At 33.7% G+C, this 22,816-nt stretch overlaps 2 protein-coding genes across 3 annotated transcripts; both read left to right on the top strand.

Moving 5' to 3' along the window:
- Positions 1-12,123: 12,123 nt before the first annotated feature.
- Positions 12,124-16,877, top strand: LOC112516420 (aldehyde dehydrogenase family 2 member C4-like). Of its 2 annotated transcripts, none has more exons than XM_025123441.1 (9): positions 12,124-12,259; positions 12,351-12,493; positions 13,493-13,635; positions 13,725-13,965; positions 14,828-15,091; positions 15,547-15,684; positions 15,771-15,908; positions 15,989-16,050; positions 16,415-16,877. In XM_025123441.1, exons 1-9 carry the CDS (start codon positions 12,154-12,156, stop codon positions 16,686-16,688), a joined length of 1,509 nt encoding a protein of 502 aa, XP_024979209.1. In that variant the 5' UTR covers positions 12,124-12,153; the 3' UTR covers positions 16,689-16,877. The 2 variants fall into 2 exon arrangements, with proteins under 2 accessions (XP_024979209.1, XP_024979210.1); XM_025123442.1 differs by having other exon boundaries at positions 12,134-12,259; positions 12,335-12,493.
- Positions 16,878-18,292: 1,415 nt separating this feature from the next.
- LOC112516421 (aldehyde dehydrogenase family 2 member C4-like) lies at positions 18,293-21,936 on the top strand. Its single transcript, XM_025123444.1, has 9 exons — positions 18,293-18,398; positions 18,491-18,633; positions 18,726-18,868; positions 19,780-20,020; positions 20,493-20,756; positions 20,867-21,004; positions 21,083-21,220; positions 21,302-21,363; positions 21,663-21,936. Exons 1-9 carry the CDS (start codon positions 18,293-18,295, stop codon positions 21,934-21,936), a joined length of 1,509 nt encoding a protein of 502 aa, XP_024979212.1.
- The last annotated feature ends 880 nt before the right edge of the window (positions 21,937-22,816 follow it).

Genomic DNA, 22,816 nt, shown 5'->3' with positions numbered 1-22,816 from the left:
TTGATACTGTTGGCCGGTTTCAGAAGTTGTCATAGTTTTACTTATGATCTTGTCTTCTATGTTTCTTTGATGTGAGGTACGCACTTAAATGTTGCAACATTCTTGGAAAAGCATGTCTCTATTTTATCGACTTACAAAGAAAATATTTTGTAGGTGTTTTTTTTTTTTATCTTCCAAAACAATCGATCGCTGCTATGAAACATCATATAACCCTTTTTGGTTGTATGTGTCATCTCAATTGTGTTACGTGATTAGTAACAAGTCTTCTTTCTCAAAGATGGTAAGCGTTGTAGATTGTGTTTCTTGAATACTACGATCATTGTCAAATGTAAAGACCTTTCTTCACTTTCAATTTTAGTTCGCAGAATTGCGTTTTAATTTTAAATGTGATAAGGTATTAAGTTGTGGTAAATTTTCTTCTTCAATTTACATCCTGTCGCACTGTACAGTTACACAACTAGTATGTAAATATGTGAACAAATTATTGATTTAAGTCGTAAACAAACATATTTATACATGTGAACAAATAACTTGTTCATACATTTTTTTTATTAACCTGGATATCCAACCCGCTATGCGAGCCGACTAATCTTAGGGCGACCATTTGCTTTGCAGATAGCCCGGAGTCATAGCATGTGAACATCCGTGGCCACAAGGGGATTTTTATTCCTTCTTGGATTTGAACTTGAGACCTCCTGGTACTTTTGGAGCCAAACTCAAACCAATCAGGCACCATCCTTGTGGTTTTGTTCATACATTTCATGTCATGAAGTTAAAAAAAAACGTGGTTGAAGATAGAGATACATGTGGATTGGGCTTTTTCGGACCCAAACCTTTCAAGCTAATTTTCAATCATAAAAGCCCCCCAAAGTCTTCTGACTTAATTGGGCTTTAAATACGTTTGGTTCTAAAATTCTCTGAATGATTTTGTATTATGAGTTTCATTTAATTATCTAACACCCTAATTTCATTGTAAACAATTATCAAACTATTTTATTTCATTTTACATTATATCATGAAAGTCTTTTAATAATTATAACCACTTAATCATTCGATACCAAACCATTCAACACTTATCTTAGTTAAATTGTGGCTGGTCTATAAAATAGAGATCACTTCTATTTTGTGCAAAAGGCTGCTATGAATTATTAAATGCAATCAAAGGCGGCTTTCTTCTAACTTTAAAAAACTATATTTCACGGTCAATCACACCAAATATCTTGAATTTTCCAAAATAAGTCTTTTAAGGTAGTTTTTTTTTTTAATATTCGAATTTACCTTTTTTTTAGATATATTAATTATTTTTATTTTAGTAACATTTCATTCATAAAATGTATTCATTAAATGACTCTTAAGTATTTTTTAAATAATATTAAATGTTTTTATTTTGTAAAAAATGAAAATAAAAAAAAAGTCTAGAATATGAAGCAAGTTGACAAATCAACGACCTTTGAATATCAAGAGGTTCTAGAAATTATTGTCAACAATCTCCCATCTATTCGCCACGTGTCACCACTATTGCCCTTTAATATCAGTTATGATTCAGTCTACGCATATTTAAAACGGGTAAAACCTTAAAAAAGTCCCTTAAATCCACCCTAAAAAAATATGATTCTTAAAATCAACCAAAAAACTAAAAAATTCTTAGAAACATTGGAGTTCGACTAACCATCGGACTTGTGACTAGGGCATAGTCTTGCATCTTGTTCAAATAGGCATGGGAATGAGATTCGCTCCCACTGGAAAACCCGATGCATCCTCCTCGACAGGGATTGGAGATAGGGACGGGGACGTGATCTCTGACCTGCCCGTCCCACATATTAAATATATTGTATATTATTATTAAATATATTATATATAAAGAATTAGATATAGTATTTTTTTTAAACTTAAAAATATTATTTTGATATTTTTTATTATATATTTTTTTTCTAACATGTTTTACCTTTTTACATAACCGAAAGCATTAAACAATTACATATGATATTGTTAACATATGAATATCTGATACTCGAAAAAAGAAAAATTGTGAAAATATGTGAGATTTAAACATAAGTCATTTTGGATCGAGTGTGATGTTTAACATATTTGATTTAAATTATCTCATCATATAAACAAGAGAAAAAATCCCTATTCCACAGTGGGAATCCCTGTCTGTTCCACATAAAAATGATGTCAAACATAAAAAAATGATCCCTATTCTATTTTGTCTCGTATACCGAACACACTTTAGACTGCGTTTGGTACATGAGACGAGACAGGACGAGACAAAACTCATTGTCTCATGTTTGACGCAACATATGACAGAACAAGAACTCATTGTCCCACGTTTGGCGCAACGTGGGACAAGGACAAAAACTGGGACAAGATGGGACAGCATGGTACAAAAGAGGTTTTTTTTTTGTTCCACCAAAATAGGTGGAACAAGATGAGACATGTATTTATGGACCTCCACCATAACCAAAACCACCTCCACCACTGCTACTACTACCATCAATTATATCAAAATTTTCATTCAAATTTGGTACAAATATGAAAATTATGTACAAATATTTATAAATTAAATTATTTACTTTATTTGTGTCAATTATAACTATTATATAATATTTAAAATCGTCAAATAACTTTCCTGTCTCGTCCAGTCCTAGTCCTACCAAACACCAGATATATTTCTATTATGTCCAGTCCTATCTTCTTATCCTGTCCTTTCCAGTTTTATCCAATCCTATCTGCATACCAAACGCTACCTTAAAGATAATCCGTTAAAAAAAAAAGAGGTCGTATGTTTTGGTCTCTTTATTCGTTTCGCGTAGGAAACGAGTCAACACGTTGGCTGGCAGGCAGTCAAATAAATCTCCTGTCCGCGTGCCTTCCACCTTACTGTATTCCCCTTGAACTTTCATTTCATCTTCTCCAAATTCCCCATTATTTATACTCACCCCATCTTCAAAATCTCTCATTCATTCATCCATCCATCGTCTCAACCTCCTATTATTCATATACGATTTCAAAACTCCTGTGTCAACTCACTGAATCGTTTTTTCAATTTCAACTCGAAGATGGTGAATTCGATCTCATCGGTTGTTGTAGCTCTGATTGGATTCATGTTCATGGCTGTATTTGATGTTAATCAAGCTCAAGAATTCGCTCCTTCGCCTGCTCCAATTCTTCCGTCTAATGATGGAGCAGCCATTGATCAAGGAATCGCGTATCTTCTTCTGCTTTTTGCACTCGCAATTACTTATCTGGTTCATTAAGTTCCGATTTTCTGTTCTTATTTATTTCTAGATCTGTATTCATGTTCGTATCATATAATTCATTCTACTCCTAGATTCTTTCAATTCGTTTATAGATGCTCGAAATTGGTGGACTTTCGATTTTGATTTGACGATTTTATGAAGGATTTTGATTCATGATTATCGAAGAAACATCAATCGAACTTGTATGAATCAGATCGTAACTAATGATGGATTCTCTTTATCTTGATTTGAGATTGATTTGCCCTTTTGTCAATTTTGCTGTCCATTTGAAGATTGTTTCTTAGGAAAACACGTTAAATTTAAAATCAAAAGCAAAAAAACAAAATGATGTTGAAAAATGTTCCGGTTTAAAATTGGAAATTTCAAAGATCAAATTGCATAAAAAAGTAATGTATTTTAATTTGATTTTTATTTCGGGAAACTTTTATTTTGGCATTTAACATGTAAAGTTTTAAACATTTACGGGTTATCATGTTGATGTGGCGAGTATTGTGATATCTAATTCAGTATTCTTTGTTGACGTGCTTAATGATATGATTTTTTAAAATTTAAAATTAGGGGGTGTTTGAGATTGTTTATTTAAAATAACTTATGTTTTTTTTGTAAAAATTCTTATTAACTTATGTGTATTAAATCGGAGTTTTGCAAAAACTGTTTGGATTAACTTATAGTGGTACCAAAAACTATTTGGAGTTATGCAAAAACTGTTTGATTGGTTTGAGTTTTAGCTCCAAAGGTCAAAAATGTATGAACGCCCCAGGTTCGAATTTAATAAGAAATAAAAATCCTCTTGTGTCCACGGAAGTTCAAATGCGGTGACTCCGGGCTACCCGTCGAAACCGATGGTCGTTCTGGAGTTAGTCGGTTCGCATAACAAGTGGTCACCCTGAAATTAGTTGGGTTATATAACGAGTTAAATATTTATGTTAATTAAAAAACCTATTTTTTATTTATTTATAAAAACATACAATTAAAAATGCTCAAGAACTCTTTGATTTCTCTTTCTCCTTGACTCTCTCTCTCTGGTTAAAGAAAGTGGATTTTAGCAATTTGCCTTTAGGCTTTTAATGAAGTTGGGCTTGGGCCATAATAAGTGGGCTCTTCATGGGCTTAATGAAACCAAGTCCAAGATATTAAAATATGGATTATGGAGTAAACTTCAATTTTGGTGCTTCTAATTAGAGATAACCAAAAGTCGGTCCCAAACTGGATTAGATTGGGCCTAAATCGGTCCAGGTTGTAGAATTACTTTTCGTAACCGGTGCCGGTCAAAAAAGCATGGCCCGGTTTTTGTGTTTTGTACCCGGTCCCTGAAACTGGTCCTGGGCCGGGGCTAAACCGGTCCCAATTTTTTTCTTTCAAAAAACAATTTAGAACGCATAAAATTGGGTCATTCAAATACACATTAAATTTTTTAAAAAAATTTACACAAAAAATTAGGTAAAAACACTAAACCCGTCTCGTTCTAACATATCTTGTTAATGAAATTGGTGAACAAGGATCATTTCCAGAGCAAAATGAGAACTACTAGGCCCGTTTCTAGACTTATCAAAGTTTAGGTCCCACTTTCAAAGATTTCACTAAACTGCAGGGACCAAAATTAGAGTTTACTCTATTAACATTTTACTATTTTTATAAATAATAAGAATAGAGGTCTGAAGGTTTTTGGAAACTTATATTACACATTCTATATGAACGAATCAAGTTTTAAAAACACTCTATTTAATATCTTAGGGGCGTTTGGTTCGTAGAATGGAATTCGATGGAATTGGAATTTATCAAATGAATTTGACTTTGAGGGAATGTAATGAAATGAAATTTGATAGAATTTGACCATGACTTGTGATTGCGTTTGGTTGCATGGAATTGGAATGAAATTCTTAACGGATTGGAATTTTTTTGTTTGGTTCACGAAATTCAACTTTGGAATCGGAATTAAATATCAAGAAATGACCTTTTTATAATTTTTGAATAATGGAATTGGACTAGTGATAGCAATAGCTAGTTATCTTGAATCGATTCCTTGATTACATATGTTGTCTATCGATCTCGTATAGATGGAGAAACTACGAGAGAGGGAGAGAGAGAGAGAGAGAGAGAGAGAGAGAGAGAGAGCGTACCAGATGGAGATCGAACTATAGATCAATTAGATGAGATGGTAGACGCAACGTTGAATGAATTTGGATTAGGGAAGGAATTTGTCGGAAATGAATTGAAATCCGAAGGTATTGCTGTGGAATGTAAAATCCGTGAGTGAAGGAATTTATTGGAATTGAAAGGATTCCATCAGTTTTATTCCATGAACCAAATATTGTATTTGAAATTTGGTCAAAAGATTTGACCATTCCAATTCCTTTCAATTATATCCAAATCAATGAACCAAACAACCCCTTAGGGTGTATTTGGTATGCAGATTGAATAGAACGGGACGAGACAAAAAAAGAATTGTACCATGTTTGTTATTACTCTAATTTTTATAAATAAAGTTATTTAGATATTTACTTGATTTTATCCTAAAAAAGATATTACACTATTTTAGGGGTAATTTTGTCATTTTAACATCTACGCCAAACGCATAACAAACAATTAGTTCAATCCCATCTCGTCTACGTGCCAAACGCTACCTCAAAATCTAAAACTTGTCTCAATCGCGATCTATCTTGCCACATTCTAGACTTGAATCAATTTATTTTTTTGCTTTACTTCTTCGGGGAATCTCCAATGATATGACTTATAAAAACCTGTATTTTTTTAACCACAAGGGTGGTGTTTGATTGGTTAGAGTTTGAGCTCCAGAGGTCAAAAATGTCTGGAGGTCTCAAATTCGAATCCAATAAGAAATAAAAATCCCTTTGTGGCCACGAATGTTCAAATGTGGTGACTCCGGCGGTCGTTCTGGAATTAGTCGGCTCGCATAACGAGTGGTCACCCTAGAATTACTCGGATCATATAGCGGGTTGAATATCCATGTTAATTAAAAAAAACCTATTTTTATTTATTTATAAAAACATACAATTAAAAATGCTCCAGAACTCTTTGATTTCTCTTTCTCCTTGACTCTCTCTCTCGTCAAAGAAAGTGAATTTTGTCATTTTGCCTTTAGTAGGGATGATGATTTGCTCCGACCCGGTGGGAAACCCGGTTCACCCGATCCGAACGGGGATGGGGATTCCCCGCTAAAACGGGTCCCGGGGCCAGGGATCCCCAATAGACTCAAACCGGGGACGGGGCTGGGGGATGTTACTCAAACCGGGGCCGGGGATCCCCGGTAGAATCAAACTAAAGCATAATTTTTACTGGGTTTTGACCGAGGATTGCTAGAATTTGACCAGGGACGGGATGATAATCCCCGTACCCACCGGGGACCAGGGCCGGGGGACGGTATTACAAACCGGGGCCGGGGTCGGGGATTACAAAACCCGCTCCATCCCCACCCCGTTGCCATGCCTGGCCTTTAGGATGTTAATGAAGTTGGGCTTGGGCCATAATAAGTGGGCTCTTCATGGGCTTAATGAAACCAAGTCCAATATATATTAAAATATGGATTACGGAGTAAACTTCAATTTTGGTGCTTCTAATTAGAGTTAGAGATAATCAAAAGTCGGTCCCGAGCTGGATTAGATTGGGCTTAAATCGGTCCAGGTTGTAGAATTACTTTTCATAACCGGTGCCAGTCAAAAAAGCATGGCCCGGTTTTTGTGTTTTGTAACCGGTCCCTGGAACTGGTCCTGGGCCGGGGCTTAAACCGGTCCCAATTTTTTTTTTCTTTCAATAAACAATTTAGAATGCAAATAAAATTGGGTCATTCAAATGCACATTAAATTTTTTTATTTTTTATTTTACTTAAAAATGTTATAGATGTTTATAATTACGATTTTCGAGATTTAGTATTGAAGCACTTAAAAAAAACTTGAAAAACGTCAAAAAGAAATTGAAAAACTTAAAAGAAAAAAACTTGAAGCTTTTGGTAAACAGTTTGAAAATCTTGTAGAAATCTTAAAAAGAAGAACATAGAATCTATATTATATTATAAAGCATTTGACAAAAATTCTTAAAAACTATTTTTTATGTATGAAGTACTGTATATTGATGTATATTACTTAAAATTCAAGATTACAAGTAAATTATGCATAAGTACAATTTATTAAAGCTCCATGTTTGAATTCGTGTAACTAACTGCAGATAAATATAATCAAATTCTGGATAATTATCTCATTTAAAATATAAAAAATCTAAAATATATTTAGGATAATTATTGAATTCAAAATACTAAATATTATCTTTATAAAAGAATTATATTATTAAACTAAAAATAAATGACTTCATTATTTAATCTAAATTAAATTATAATAAAAAATAAAATTAAATTAATTACACAAAAAACAAGAACTTTTAGATATTTATTTTGATACAAAAATCGATATATGTTTTTTCAAAATTTTATGATATCTTCAAATTTATATTTTATTAAAAAAAAAACAATATCGTTTTATCGGTACCACATAAAATCCTATTATAACATTGATGAAGACATAATAAAATGAAACATTAAAATCGAGATATATCTCGCTGCCGCAAGTACCTTTCTAGTATTAGTAACAAGAGGAACATGGGGACTATCATTACTTCAATTAGTCCCCATGTTTCTCAAATGGATCTCTTCCTGAATTTCAAATACTTTGTACAGTACCCAATAAATTATGGGGACTGGTAGAAAAATATTTTTTTATTTCTTTATAAATCAGACTTTCTAGAGACCCCTCAACGACCAATCCTCGCATGAATTACTAAGATTTTTTATAGCAAATCTAATTTGAGAACTGTGTGTGAGTATTGCAGTTCTCTTTATTTGGTAATAAATATATTTTCGAATTTTGTCCATTCCATTGTAATTGCAAGGGAAAATCTTATATATATTTTACATCCCAAGGGACTATAATTGCAGAGTGCATAACATAGAAATAGGGGATGGTCTGGCCTACCTGCACCTGGACAGAAAGATCTTATGAAGCTTCATTGTTTCCTGTGATTGGCCATGGCCCATTTCCAGACTCTTATTTATTTTATTGAATACTAGAAGGGTACTCGTGCAATGCATCGAGACACATTTTCATTTTAATGTTTCGTTTTATTTTTTTTATCCATGTTGATATAAATATGATTTTATGTGGTTTTGAGAAAACGATAATGTTTTTATTTTTGAATAAAATATAAATTTGAAAATATCATATAAAATTTGCAAAAAATATATCAATATCAGTATCAAATTAACTATTTAAAAGTACTTGTTTGTATATTTTTTTTAATTCAAATTTTTTATTATAATTTAATTTAACTTAACTTAGGTTTAATAATATTTTTAATAATAAAGATAATAATTAAGTATTATGTTAAAACTCAATAATTATCCTAATTATATTTTAAATTTTTTATATTTTAAAATGAGATGTTTATCCTCTATTTGATTATGTTTATCCRCAGTTAGTTACACGAATTCAAACATAGAGCTTTAATAAGTTGTACTTATGCACAATTTACTTGTAATCATGAATTTTTAAGTAATATGCATCAATAAACAGTACTTTATACATAAAAAATGGGTTTTAAGAGTTTTTATCAAATGTTTTATAATATAGTATAGATTGATATATAATTTATAAAACTTATTTTTTTTAAAATAATTGGGCTTATGTATAACCGGTCCCGGGCTAGGCCATTTTATTTCGAGGAAGCGTTTCAGTCGAAACCATGAACTTACTAGAAAGGTGTAAGAGCATCTCCAATCAACTGGCAATTTTAGGGATTTGCCGTTTGTGACCTCTCCAATCGACCGGCAAATGAATTTAGGTTTTGCCGGATCCCTTATTTGAATGGCAAATATGCCGTGGGTTTCTTGAACGACAAAACCAATGGGACCCATTAATTTGTATTAAAAACCATTTTTCATTTAATAATTTAGGGGTTGATTGAGTTATTTTAATATGGGGTATACAAATTTAGTGTTTTTTTTAGAGTATGATTGGAGTTGAGTTTTTTTTAGTGTTTATGGACCACCATATTTGGTGTTTTTGTTTTTTTTAGTGATAAGGGTTGGGCCATTTTATTTCGAGAAAGCGTTCAATATTAAATTAAAAAGATTATAAAATTCATATTATTTTAATATAATTTATCTAATTTAATTTATTATTATAATTTAGATATTTACATTTAAAAAATTAATAATTAATTTTAGTTTGATAAAGTAATTTTTATAAAAATAATGATAGAAAATTATGTTGTATAAAAAAAACTCAGTAATTTTATTATATTTAAATTGTTTATCAGTTGAATATTAATTGTTTTTATAAAATCCAAATAATACTAAACGTGACATGTAACTTGAAATTTAAGTAATTAGGTTTATATATAGTAGTATTTTATAATAACTAGAAGGGTACTCGCGCAATGCATCGAGATATATCTTGATTTTAATATTTATCTCAGTCGATATTATAATATAGTTTTATGTGATTTTGAAAAAGCGATAATGTTTTTATTTTTGAATAAAATATAAATTTAAAAATATTATAAAAATGACAAAAATATATTGATATTAGTATCAAATTAACTATTTAAAATTCATATTTTTTGTTTAATTTTTTTAATTCAATTTTTTTATTATAATTTAATTTAGGTTCAATAATGAAGTAATTTATATTTGGCTTAATAATATAATTTTCTTATAAAGATAATAATTAATTATTTTGTTAGAACTCGATAATTATTCTAATTATATTTTAGATTTTTAATATTTTAAAATGAGTTGTTTATCCTCTATTTGATTATGTTTATCCTCAGTTTAGTACACAAATTCAAACACGGAGCTTTAATAAATTGTACTTATGCATAATTTACTTGTAATTTTGAATTTTAAGTAATATGCATCAATATATAATATTTCATACATAAAAAATGGTTTTTAAGAGTTTTTGTCAAATGCTTTATAATATAGTATAAATATTTATATTATATTTTTTATATATCATTATTAAATTATAAATTACGTGAAAGAATATATTCTCAATATAACCGTTGCTTAAAATAAAAGGAAGTCGTTGGATTTTAAGTCAACGATATTTTCATTATATTTTAAATAATATAATACAAATTAAAGTATCAATATTATATATTTTTTATTTTGAAAGTATCACAAAAAATTATTTATGATGTCGTAAAAACGTCATATACATTTATTGTAATATGAAATAGCGGTCAAACTACTTAAATTAGATATAATATCTGATTTTTGTTTCTCAAATCAGATAAAGTTAATTTTTGCATGTTCACAATTATCATAGTTTTATTTTATAAACTATAACCATGAAATTTGGTTCTAAAAAGTTAAAAAAAAAAAACAGTTTAAATATTGTATCTTTTTTATTAAAAACACTCCTTAATCAATAGGAAAAAAAATGAAAAAAAAATTGGATCGATCTCGGGGGGCGATTGGGTGACGTGGATCTCCCCCGAGGGTAGATCCACACAAAACGAGTCGCATAGTGTTTTATACCCCAAAGGGATGCATGTGGAACCCATCAAAATGATTTTTTAATATATTTTTGGTACTTTTTCGGTCAAACAAGGGGGGATCGCCCCCGGGGGCGATCCGTGTGAACATTTTCACAATTTTGGTAAAATCTGGTTATTTCGTTAATATATCGGGTATATTTTAGTGTTTTTCCTTAAAATATATATACACTTACACATATGAAATATATTTGTCTCTTATATATTAGGGATTGGATTCACCTGAGAACTACAACCTGTTTTTGTGAGATTCATGATTTTGTGAGAACATTTTTTTTACACTTAAAACTTCACAAGTTACATCTCATGCTAAAAATGATAAAACATGGATCGTCTATTTCATTGAATTGATACAAATAAAGAGAAATACAATCGTATACAACTCAAACGAGGTATTTTTAGAAATAAAATCGAGTGTTCGATATATGTCTCATCAAAATCTAATAATTTGGTAGGCATAGTTTAAAAAGAAAACGATAAAACATGTATGGTCTCTTTCATTGAACTGATACAAACCCGAAAATAAAAATACAATCATACGTAACTCAAAAATCCACGTCATTTTTTTCTCCATTAAGCCAAAATGCCCAACTTTACCAGTTTATAATTTTAACCCTGTTTTATTTAACTCCGGTTTGATACCACATAAGTTAATAAGCACTTTTACAAAAAAAACATAAGTTGTTTTAACTAAGCAATCCCAAACACCCCTTAAACCCATCAGTCTCCTGTCTTTCAAATAGACAAATTTATTCAAACAAATAACTTAATTCATACAAGACTTGGAGCCTGTTTGTTACCAACGAGCTTTATAAGACTTGCAACTTATTCGATAAGCACTAAGCTATACATGATTATTTGTAGTGCCTTACTGATATAGAAAGTGACTTATTCGGTAAGCACTAAGCTAAACATCATTGTTTGGTAAGCTTCTAGAAGAAACTTTATACAAAAAACCAATTTTTTTCTCTTTCAAATATGTCTCTCCCAATCAAAAAACACGTCCCTTCCGTTTATGAAAAACCCTACCAAACAAAAACATTCTTAATCTATACAAACAATCGTATTAATTTCTAGAGACATCTTTATCAATACAAGACTTAATAGAAAATCATCCCTCAAATAAACCTTCCCAAAAATGGCTTTTTCTTGTTTATCCTTTTTTTTCTTTCTTTGGGATCTCCACACAAATTACTTTTGTTTCTTTCGAAGGCGTCAGAAAACCATCAACAATGGTGTCGCAATCAACCGGCAGAGATTATATCCCCCAAAACAATTCATCTTCAATCACACGCACCAGAAACCAATTCATCTCAGAGAAGAAGATATGGCAGAGATTCATAGCAATGGAAGCTCCAAATCTTCTGCCAAAATCCCCAAAATCAAGTTCACCAAGCTGTTCATCAATGGAGAATTTGTCGATTCAGTTTCAGGTGCGATTCCCGTAGTAGGTTAATTTCGAGGTTTTTGATTACTCGTAAGGTTTTTCTGTTTTTGATTTTGTAAAGGAAAATGATGAAACAGGAAGAACGTTTGAGACGATTGATCCACGAACAGAAGAAGTGATTGCAAACATTGCAGAAGGAGATAAAGAAGATGTTGATTTAGCTGTTAAGGCTGCTCGTTTTGCCTTCGATCATGGMCCTTGGCCTCGCATGTCTGGCTCTGTATGTATTCCGATACCCTTTCGTAGTCTCACCCAATTAGACTGTCTGGCTGAAAAACAGTCTTATAGCTGATAAACGGTTAGCCGTTAGACTAGTCGTTAGCATATAAACATACAAACAAGCTAGACGAGCAGTAACAGCTGTTTGGTAACTGCTGAATGGTTAAGTGGTCAGAATGTTTAAGAGTCAAAGTGTAGAATGAATCATACAGTGCCGAATGAAATATGGTAGTTTGGTAATTGTTCTGAATGGATAGTTCGGATGATAACAAATTACCATTTTAACCCTGTATGATTTAAAATGATACAAGGGTTGGATTCCGGTGAAAACGAAAGTTACATGAGAAGGGTGGTGACTGATTGGTTTGAGCTTGGCTCCAAAGGTCAAAAGTGCCTGGAGGTCACAGGTTCAAATCCAAGAAGGAACAAAAATCCCCTTGTGGCCACGGAGGTTCAAATGCGGTAACTCCGGGCTACCTGCAAAGCCAGTGGTCGCCTGGGATTGGTCGGTTCGCATCGGGTTGGATATCCAGGTTAATAAAAAAAAAAGAAAATCTCTACTCTTGGATCAATCCTAATTGAAAAAATTAGATCAACACTAATGAGATACGCCAGATCAATTATCTTCTAAAGCACAACTCATGGGTTGGTTTGATTTACAAGTGATCAAGGGTCCAAATCCCTTCTTATACTTCTCACTTTAACTCCTATTTTCTCACATGATCTTTCGTTATGATGGGTTGAGTTCCGGTGAGAATGAAAGTTATGGTGTGAAGTGATCTCCACCTTTAGATCAATCTTAATTGAAAATCAACAATAGTGAGATGCACCAAAATGCAGTGGATCAATTCTCGTGAGAAGCGCAATTCACGGGATGGGGGTGAGATTAAAAGTGATGAAGTGTCCAGATCCCTTCTTACGTTTCTCATCTTAAATCCTATCCTCACACGATCCTTCGTCTTTGCTGTAATATCTAAACGATTTGTTTGTATGTTAACAGGAAAGGGGAAGGATAATGATGAAATTTGTGGATTTAGTCCAAGAAAACCTGGAAGAATTAGTAGCGTTGGACGCGATCGACGCAGGCAAGGTGTTCGAGCAGGCGAAGGCCGGGGAAATGCCTTTTGCAGCCAGCATTCTTCGGTCTATATTCATAATATCGAACTCTTAATGATTATGTAAATCGATGTTTTACTTCATGAAATGTTAAACTTACTATATATATTTATCAGATACTATGCTGGTGCGGCCGATAAAATCCATGGGAAGACGATGAAAATGGCGAACCAATTGCAAGGCTACACGTTACATGAACCTATCGGTGTCGTTGGTCATATTATCCCGTGGAACTTCCCTGCCGGGATGTTCTTTTTCAAAACCAGCCCGGCTATGGCTGCAGGGTGCACCATGGTGGTCAAACCGGCTGAGCAGACTCCCCTTTCGGCTCTTTATTGTGCCCATCTAGCTAAACTGGTACGTGCTAGATAGACTACAACAAAATGGGCTTTATAGGACGCCAAAAATCACTACCACCCACCGATTTGTAAGCGTCCTAATAGATTGCTTTATAAGACTTAATTTATGGGACCGGAAAATAAAGTGTCGTGCCTAAAGACGGGCGTTGTAATACGTTTATAGGATGCTTTTGGGCATCTTAACAAGTTTTTGAAGACATTTTTATACGACACTTGTCCTATAAACCCATCTTTTTAGAGGACATTTGTTTTTGTAAGACACTTTTTCAAATAATATCTTATAAAATAGCTAATACGATGTTTTTTTAATAAAAATGTTCTAAAAATCTTGTTACGACAACCCAAAAAACGTCCTATAAACTTATTACAACGTCTTCCGATAAGACGTTTATTTTTTTGGTCCTATAAATTAAGTCTTATAAAGTGGTTTATTAGGACACTTAGAAAATTTTAGCATCCTATAAACCCAATTTGTTGCAGTGAATGTCTAAATGTACCAAAACTGTGCGTTCTATATAAAAGTGTTACAATATAAATATATAACAAGTTTTTTAAGACACTTTTAAAAGACAATATTATGATTTTTTTATCGAACACTTTTTCAAACAATATCAAATAAAAAGATTAATAGAATATTTTCTTTCAAAACTATCGTAAAAAAACTTTAAGACGTCCGAAAGTGTCTTATCAACTTCTTGTAACACATTTATGTAAGATGATTTGTCCAGTAAACTAAAATCTTATACAAGTCTATTATGAAGTTTACATATTTTTCTATGTCCTATAAAAGCCGATTTTATTGATAGACGAGACGTTTAAGATATTCGTTGATGGGTTATTCATATGTGAATTTTAATCAGGCGGGTATCCCTGATGGGGTGATTAATGTCATAACGGGATTTGGAACCACAGCCGGAGCTGCCATCAGCTCCCATATGGATATCGATTGCTTGAGTTTCACTGGGTCGACTGAAGTCGGACGAGTTGTAATGCAAGCTGCCGCCACTAGTAATTTGAAAGCGGTCTCTCTCGAGCTCGGAGGCAAATCCCCGCTCATAATCTTCAATGATGCAGATGTTGATTCAACCGTCAATCTTACTCTTTTGGGCGGTTTTGCTAACAAGGTATACAAAACCTATTTATCGTTTTTCTGAGAATATGTAAAACCCCATTAGATTTATCTCCAAAAGAGTCTTTCAGTAGAGAATATAGGTTCCAACGTATATAAAACAGAAATGGTCCAAGTCTAGATGATGTGGGACTCTATCACGCTTTCTCCAATGGAGGATAGACGGGCACAAATTGTCCAAAAGTGTCAAGAGGAGGCTAGACGAGTACAGATTTCCCCAAAGTCTCTAAAAGTGGTAGACTTGCTCTGACACCATGTGAAATATGTTTTACGCTCCAAAAATCTTTTGAGAAGAGAATGGAGGTTCTAACATGTATAGAGGAAAAATGGTCAAGTCTAGTAGTTGTGAGACTCTAACGGCGTTAAAGTTACTTTTCTTTAATTGTTCGAAATGGGGACATAATTAGTGACGTTGACGTTTGTTGAACCAAAAAAAAATTCGTTTTTCAGGGAGAATTTTGCGTGTGTAGCTCGAGGATCTTCGTCCAAGAAGGGATATATGAAGAATTCATAACTAAGTTAGCGAGAAACGCAAAAGGGATAAACGTTGGCGATCCCTTTGATCCCTCAACTCATCAAGGACCTCAAGTAATCGAGACTTTGTATTCAAATACGAATTATTTTAAAAAAAAAATCTGTGTCGTTACGACGCTAATTAATAACGTAACTTATAGGTCGATAAGCAACAATACGAGAAAGTACTTTCGTATATCGAACATGGAAAGAGACAAGGTGCAACACTGCTAACCGGTGGAAAGCCGTGGGAGAAAAAAGGATATTATATCGAGCCAACGATCTTCACAAACGTTACAGTAAGTAAACTCAACTCACGACACCATATCCGCGTAGAATTACTCGTCTTAATAACATTTGTCGTCTCGGGTGGTTTCAGGACGATATGCTTATTGCAACAGATGAAATTTTCGGCCCTGTTATATGTGTTTTCAAGTTCAAGTAAGTTCGAACTCGATAATAAATAAAAGAGTAAATTATGGTTTTCGTCCCTGTAATTTAGAAATTACGATATTCGTCCCTATGGTTTGCAATTTATTTGATATTTTCGTCCTTGGACTATTCCTAGTATTTAAGTACAAGAGACCAAACAGTAAAGAATCATAAACCACAAGAACCAAAACAATAATAAATTGTAAATCGTAAGGTCGAAATAGCAATGAATTACAAACCATAGGGACGAAAACCGTAATTTCTAAACTATATGGACAAAAATCACAATTTTTAACACACAACCAAGACGAAAAACGTAATTTATTCTAAAGTCCGTAACCAATAGGTTAATTTTTTTATAATAACTTTTTAGGACGGTTGAGGAGGCGATCACGAGAGCGAATTCTACACGATATGGTTTAGCGGCAGGGATAGCGACCAAGGACTTGAACATAGCGAACACGGTTTCGAGATCACTTCATGCTGGTACCGTTTGGATCAACTGTTATTTGGCATTCGATGCAGACGTTCCTTACGGAGGGTATAAAGGGAGCGGATTCGGAAGAGAATTTGGAATGGAAGGGTTATACAAGTATCTCCAAGTTAAATCTGTTGTCACTCCGGTTCATAATTCTCCCTGGCTATAAAAGTGACGAGGCTCGATCTTGACATTTTGTAGACCTGGGACGTTTGAAAGAACGGACCTTCATCTGTGAACTCGATTCTTGACGATTAATTTCATCATTGTCATATCGTCATTATGTGTACTCTTTCATTCAAAAACTCCAGACTTTATGAGATCCGTGATAATTTCTACCGCAAGGTTTTATTTCACATGGTTTTTTTCATTTATCACTAGAATTTAATATAGTGATTAATTTATATTTGTTTCACGATGTGTTTATTACATATGTATTCAGTTTACAATGTGAAACTTTTTACGTGTATTTTTTGGTACATGGGACGGGACAGGACATGACGGGATAAAACTCACTGTCTCATGTTTGGCGCAGCATGGGACAAAACAAGAATTCACTGTCCCACGTTTGACGCGACATGGGACTGGGACAAGGTGGGACAACATTGGACAAAAGAGGTTTTTTCTTGTTCCACCAAAGTAGGTGGAACAAGATAGGACAAGAATGAGACATAAACTAAAATATTACTAATCTACCCTAGTTTAATATATAACGTTAATATGATATTTGTTTTAATGGTTATCACCGCTAGTTTTAGCCGCCGCCACCACCAGCGGCGGCCACCTCCACCTCCACCTCCTCTTCCACTACAACAACATCCTCCACCGCATTCACAACCACCGTCCACCAAGTCCATTGCCACCTCTACCATAGTCGACCACTAACCACCACCGTCCATTGCCACCACCACTACCGTCGTTCGGCAGCTTCAACTCCTCCTCTACTGCAACAACCTCCTCTACACTGAGGGTCGTTCGTGTGGTCGATCGGAGATGTAACACAGTGACATCAAAATGCATCTTATATATGTTTGAGTATTACACTGAGCGTCGTTTGTGTGTCTTTTGTTTAACAAAGCCAATATTTTTATATATCACAATGGTATCACCGGAAAACGGAGGACGGGGAGGGTCGATGTGATTTGGGTTCAAAACCCTTCAAACGTTTCAAGAATAAGATAAACTTTTCATAGTAAAATAAATACAAAGCTTTACATGAATCTTACTTTTTGACTCTTAACAACAACAACAAAACTTTTTGGAGTTATATTGATTTTTTTAATAATAAATAATTTAATTAATATGATTTTTTTAATTATTTTTTAAGAAATTTAAAAGGTGTTGGGGATTGTTTATTTAAAACGACCTATGTTTTTTTATAAAAGCATTTATCAACTTATTATAAGTCAGAAGAGTTTAACTTATTCAAAAACTTATTATTATCGGTTTGACACTGGTATAAGTTGTTTATCCAAACACTTAAAAATACTTATTACCGATATCACACCGAAATAAGTAAATAAATTATTTTTATAAACATCCCAAACAACCTTGAAATAAACCGTTAATGATGCTCAAACCAAACCTGTCCAATGGCGCCTTTCTTCTTCTTCGAGATCTCCATAAAAAATTAATTTTGTTTATTTTAATGGTGTGACGACAAAACCATCAACAATGGAATCACGAAGAAATTGCAGATGGAATCTATGAAATCCCTTCTTATTCATCACCAATCACGTCTATTTGAAACTAATTCATCACATAGAAGAAGACATGGCACAAATTCATAACAATGGCAACTCCAAATCTTCAGTCAAAATCCCCAAAATCAAGTTCACCAAGCTCTTCATCAATGGAGAATTTGTCGATTCCGTTTCAGGTGTGATTCCTGTAGTTACTTAATTTCGAGTTTTTTTTTTTATTACTTTTAGGGTTTTCTTTTTTAATTTTATAAAGGAAACGATAAAACAGGAAGAACGTTCGAGACGATTGATCCACGAACAGAAGAAGTGATTGCGAATGTTGCAGAAGGAGATAAAGAAGATGTCGATTTAGCTGTTAAATCTGCTCGTTTTGCCTTCGATCATGGTCCTTGGCCTCGCTTCTCTGGATCCGTACGCATTTCGTTTCAAAACCTAACAATTTTGTTGGTGTTTATGATTCATTTTTGCTATAATATTTATAAAATCTGTATGTATGTTAATAGGAGAGGGGAAGGATAATGATGAAATTTGTGGATTTAGTCCTTGAAAACCTAGAAGAATTAGCAGCATTGGACGCCATTGATGCTGGCAAGGTGTTCGAGCAAGGGAAGGCCAGGGATATTCCTTTTGCAGCCAGCATTCTTCGGTCTGTGTTCATAATTTCGTTCTCCTAATCATTTACAACAAAATTGCGATTGTTTGATGCAAAAAATGTCTAACTTAACGATAAGGGTGGTGCGTGATTGGTTTGAACTTGACTCCAAAGGTTAAAAGTACCAGGAGGTCTCAAGTTCAAATCCAAGGAGGAAAAAAAATCCCCTTGTGGCCATGGAGGTTCAAATGCGGTTACTCGGGGATTTCTGCAAAGCGGGTGGTCGTCCTGAGATTAGTCAGCTCGTATAGCGGGTTGGATATCCATGTTAATAAAAAAAATGTCTAATTTTCTTATCTAAAAGTGTTGCAATAGGTTTATACGATACTTTTGGACGTCTTAACAAGTTTTTAATACATTTTTAAAATAAAAGGTAGTATTAGCTATATTTTTTGGATAAGTGGGTTTCCGGGCCATTTGCGCACTGACTAAGCCCTCAATGGATCACCTGAAGTCATTGCAGATGAGCCTCCATGGTGACAAACGCTTTGGCAGCTTTTGGATTCGAACTGGGATAGATGAGATTTTCTACTACATCCCCAGTGGCTTGACTAGTGCGCCTCAACTCAAGTGATTTAGTATTAGGTATTTTATAGGACATTATTTGAAAATGTGGCTTATAAAACCTAGTGTCTGATAAAAAGATGTGTTCATAAAAAGTGTCCTAAAAATAGCTAATACGACGCTTTATTTTAAAAAATGACCTAAAAACTTGTTAAGACGTCTTATTACAACACATTTAGATAACGTGTTTTGTTGTTTGATTCTATAAATTTAAACTCGCTATAGCGGTCTGTTAGGACACTTGGACATTGTTGGTGTGCTATAAATCCGATCTTATAGTAGTGAGTGATTATGTTAATCATTTACTTCATGGAATGTTAAACTTGCTAGATCTTTATCAGATATTATGCTGGTTCGGCGGATAAAATCCATGGAAAGACGATGAAAATGGCGAACCAACTGCAAGGGTACACATTGCACGAGCCCATCGGTGTCGTTGGCCATATTATCCCGTGGAACTTCCCGATCAGCATGTTCTTTTTCAAAGCTAGCCCGTCGATGGCTGCAGGGTGCACCATGGTGATCAAACCGGCTGAGCAGTCTCCCCTTTCGGCTCTTTTCTGTGCCCATCTAGCTAAACTGGTATGCGAATGTTTTGTTATAGTCATAGGCGGACCTAGAATTTTTTAACAAAATTATCGTTGGTCTGTGTGTTAGTTCTTTGTTTTTCATATATGAGGTCTCATATTCAAATCTTTTAATGTAAATTTTTACAAAAACATAATAAATCTGAAGTTAAAAGCTAAAAACTAAGAAAATGACACAAACAAAATTCGAACATGTGTCAGGGGTGGGAGAAAAACCATGTAAAGCAACTCTACCAAGGAAAACTTGTGTCATTATTGTAGTTGCAAAATATATACGGTTGCACAGCTTTCATGACCCCATAACTTTTTACAGTGTGACAGAGTAACAAAGTGGTGGCCTGTGCCACTGACCCACTATATAATAAAGAGTGGGTCCCCCCTGTTAAATATATGTTGAAACCGGTCTTCTTTCCTAAACGACTCATTTGGAGAGTAATCTGATGGATTCTACATGTGCATTCAATTAGGCAGGTGTCCCTGATGGGGTCATTAATGTGATAACCGGATTTGGAACAACTGCCGGAGCTGCCGTCAGCTCCCATATGGATATTGACTGCGTGAGCTTCACTGGGTCGGCTGAAGTAGGACGACTCGTAATGCAAGCTGCTGCAACGAGTAATTTGAAATCAGTCTCTCTCGAGCTCGGAGGAAAATCCCCTCTCATAATCTTCGACGACGTGGATGTTGATTCAATCGTCAATCTTGCTATTTTGGGCAGTTTTGCTAACAAGGTATATGAAACTATTTATCGTTTCAAAGTTTCTTGTTCTTATTATTCGATATGATGACAAAATGAGTTGTAATTTGATGTTCATGAAGCCAAAAAATTTCCGGTTTTCAGGGCGAATTTTGCGTGTGTAGCTCCAGGATCTTCGTCCAAGAAGGGATATACGAAGAATTCATAACTAAGTTTGTGAAAAGCGCAAAAGAGATAACCGTTGGTGATCCCTTTGAGCCTAAAACTCGTCAAGGACCTCAAGTAATCAAAACATATATCGTATACGAATTATTTTCAAAAAAATTCGTGTTGTTTCGGTATTAAGAACGTAATTTATAGGTTGATAAGCAACAACACGAGAAAATACTTTCATATATCGAACATGGAAAGAGACAAGGTGCAACGTTGCTAACCGGTGGAAAGCCATGCGGGGAAAAGGGATATTATATCGAGCCAACAATCTTCACAAACGTAACGGTAAGTAAACTCAAGTAACGATACGTTATTCACATAAAAATTACTCGTGTTAACAACATTTGTCGTCTCGGATGGTTTCAGGACGATATGCTTATCGCAACAGATGAAATTTTTGGCCCTGTTATATCGGTCTTCAAATTCAAGTAAGTTCGAACTCAAAGTTAATAAAAAATTTAAATTTTATAAAAAGACGCCATACCATTAAAAATCTTGATTATAATCGTCATTAGAGTTCTTAAGTATTTTTTTTTGATTAACCTGGATATCCAACCCGCTATGCGAGCCGACTAATCCCAGGGCGACCACCTGCTTTGCACGTGGCCCGGAGTCACTGCATTTGAACCTCCGTGGCCACAAGGGTATTTTTGACCTTTGGAGCCAAACTCAAACCAATCAGGCACCATCCTTGTGGTTTTTTAAGTATATTTATAAAACTTTGTAGGACGATTGAAGAGGTGATTGTGAGAGCAAATTCAACACGCTACGGTTTAGCGGCTGGGATTGCGACTAAGGACTTGAACATAGCAAACACGGTATCAAGATCGCTTCGAGCTGGTATCGTTTGGATCAACTGTTATTTAGCGTTCGATGCAGATGCACCTTATGGAGGTTATAAAGGAAGCGGATTTGGAAGAGAATTTGGAATGGAAGGGTTATACAAATATCTACAAGTTAAATCTGTTGTCACTCCGATTCATAATTCTCCTTGGCTATAAATGTGATCGGCTTCGATCCTCACATCTGTAGGCCTAACGCTTTTTAAAAAAAATCCCAAAAAAAAAAAATGTTTTTCATTATAAAAAAGAGTAAATTATGTTTTTCGTCCCTTTGGTTTGAAAATTTCAGTTTTCATCCCTGTAGTGTGTAATTTATTTATATTTTCGTCCTTGAGTTCAAAACACTATTTTTAAGTATGAAGAACTAAAATAAAAATGAAATGTAAACCATAAGAAGAAATAAATAAATAAATTTTACAATAATAAAGATAAAAAAGGTGATGAATCATAAAATATAAGGATGAAAATTAAAATTTTAAAACTATAGGGATGAAAATAGAAAGTTTTAACAGATCACAAGGACTAAAGACGTAATTTACTCTTGTAAAAAAAAATAAGATTTAATACATAAAATTACTTTTCTCTTTTGATTTATATATTCCATTTTTAATAACATTAGTAACAACACATATGTATATGATTATGTAGGCATGTTCATCGATTGACATCTATTGGATATGAGGGGAACCGAATCGACCCAATCATTCATTAGATGTTGGATTTTGTCAATCGATTCGATTCGATTAACATTGGATACCCGATCCAATCTAATCCAATGGATAATTGGATCGATCCGGTTCCATCAATTGGATACTTTAAGGGCTAGATCCGTCCCTGAAAGTGCATCCGCTTGCCAAAAATCTTAGGTCCACTATTGTGTGTGTGTATATATATATATATATATATATATATATATATATACTAGAAGCGTACTCGCGCAATACAGCGAGATGCATCATGATTTTAATATTTCATTTTCTTCTTTATCTCAGTCGATATTATAATATGGCTTTATGTGATTTTGAGAAAGTGATAATGT

This window comes from Cynara cardunculus (genome assembly GCF_001531365.2).
Source record: "Cynara cardunculus var. scolymus isolate 2C chromosome LG 8, CcrdV1, whole genome shotgun sequence".
NCBI classification, from domain to species: domain Eukaryota; kingdom Viridiplantae; phylum Streptophyta; class Magnoliopsida; order Asterales; family Asteraceae; genus Cynara; species Cynara cardunculus.
This window is presented reverse-complemented; position numbering and strand designations above follow the sequence as displayed.

Coding starts and splice junctions, on each gene's coding strand:
- LOC112516421 (XM_025123444.1), top strand. CDS start 18,293: ATGGCACAAATTCATAACAATGGCAACTCCAAATCTTCAGTCAAAATC. Junction 18,634..18,725: donor GGCCTCGCTTCTCTGGATCC/GTACGCATTTCG, acceptor GTATGTTAATAG/GAGAGGGGAAGGATAATGAT. Junction 20,757..20,866: donor TGGGCAGTTTTGCTAACAAG/GTATATGAAACT, acceptor TCCGGTTTTCAG/GGCGAATTTTGCGTGTGTAG.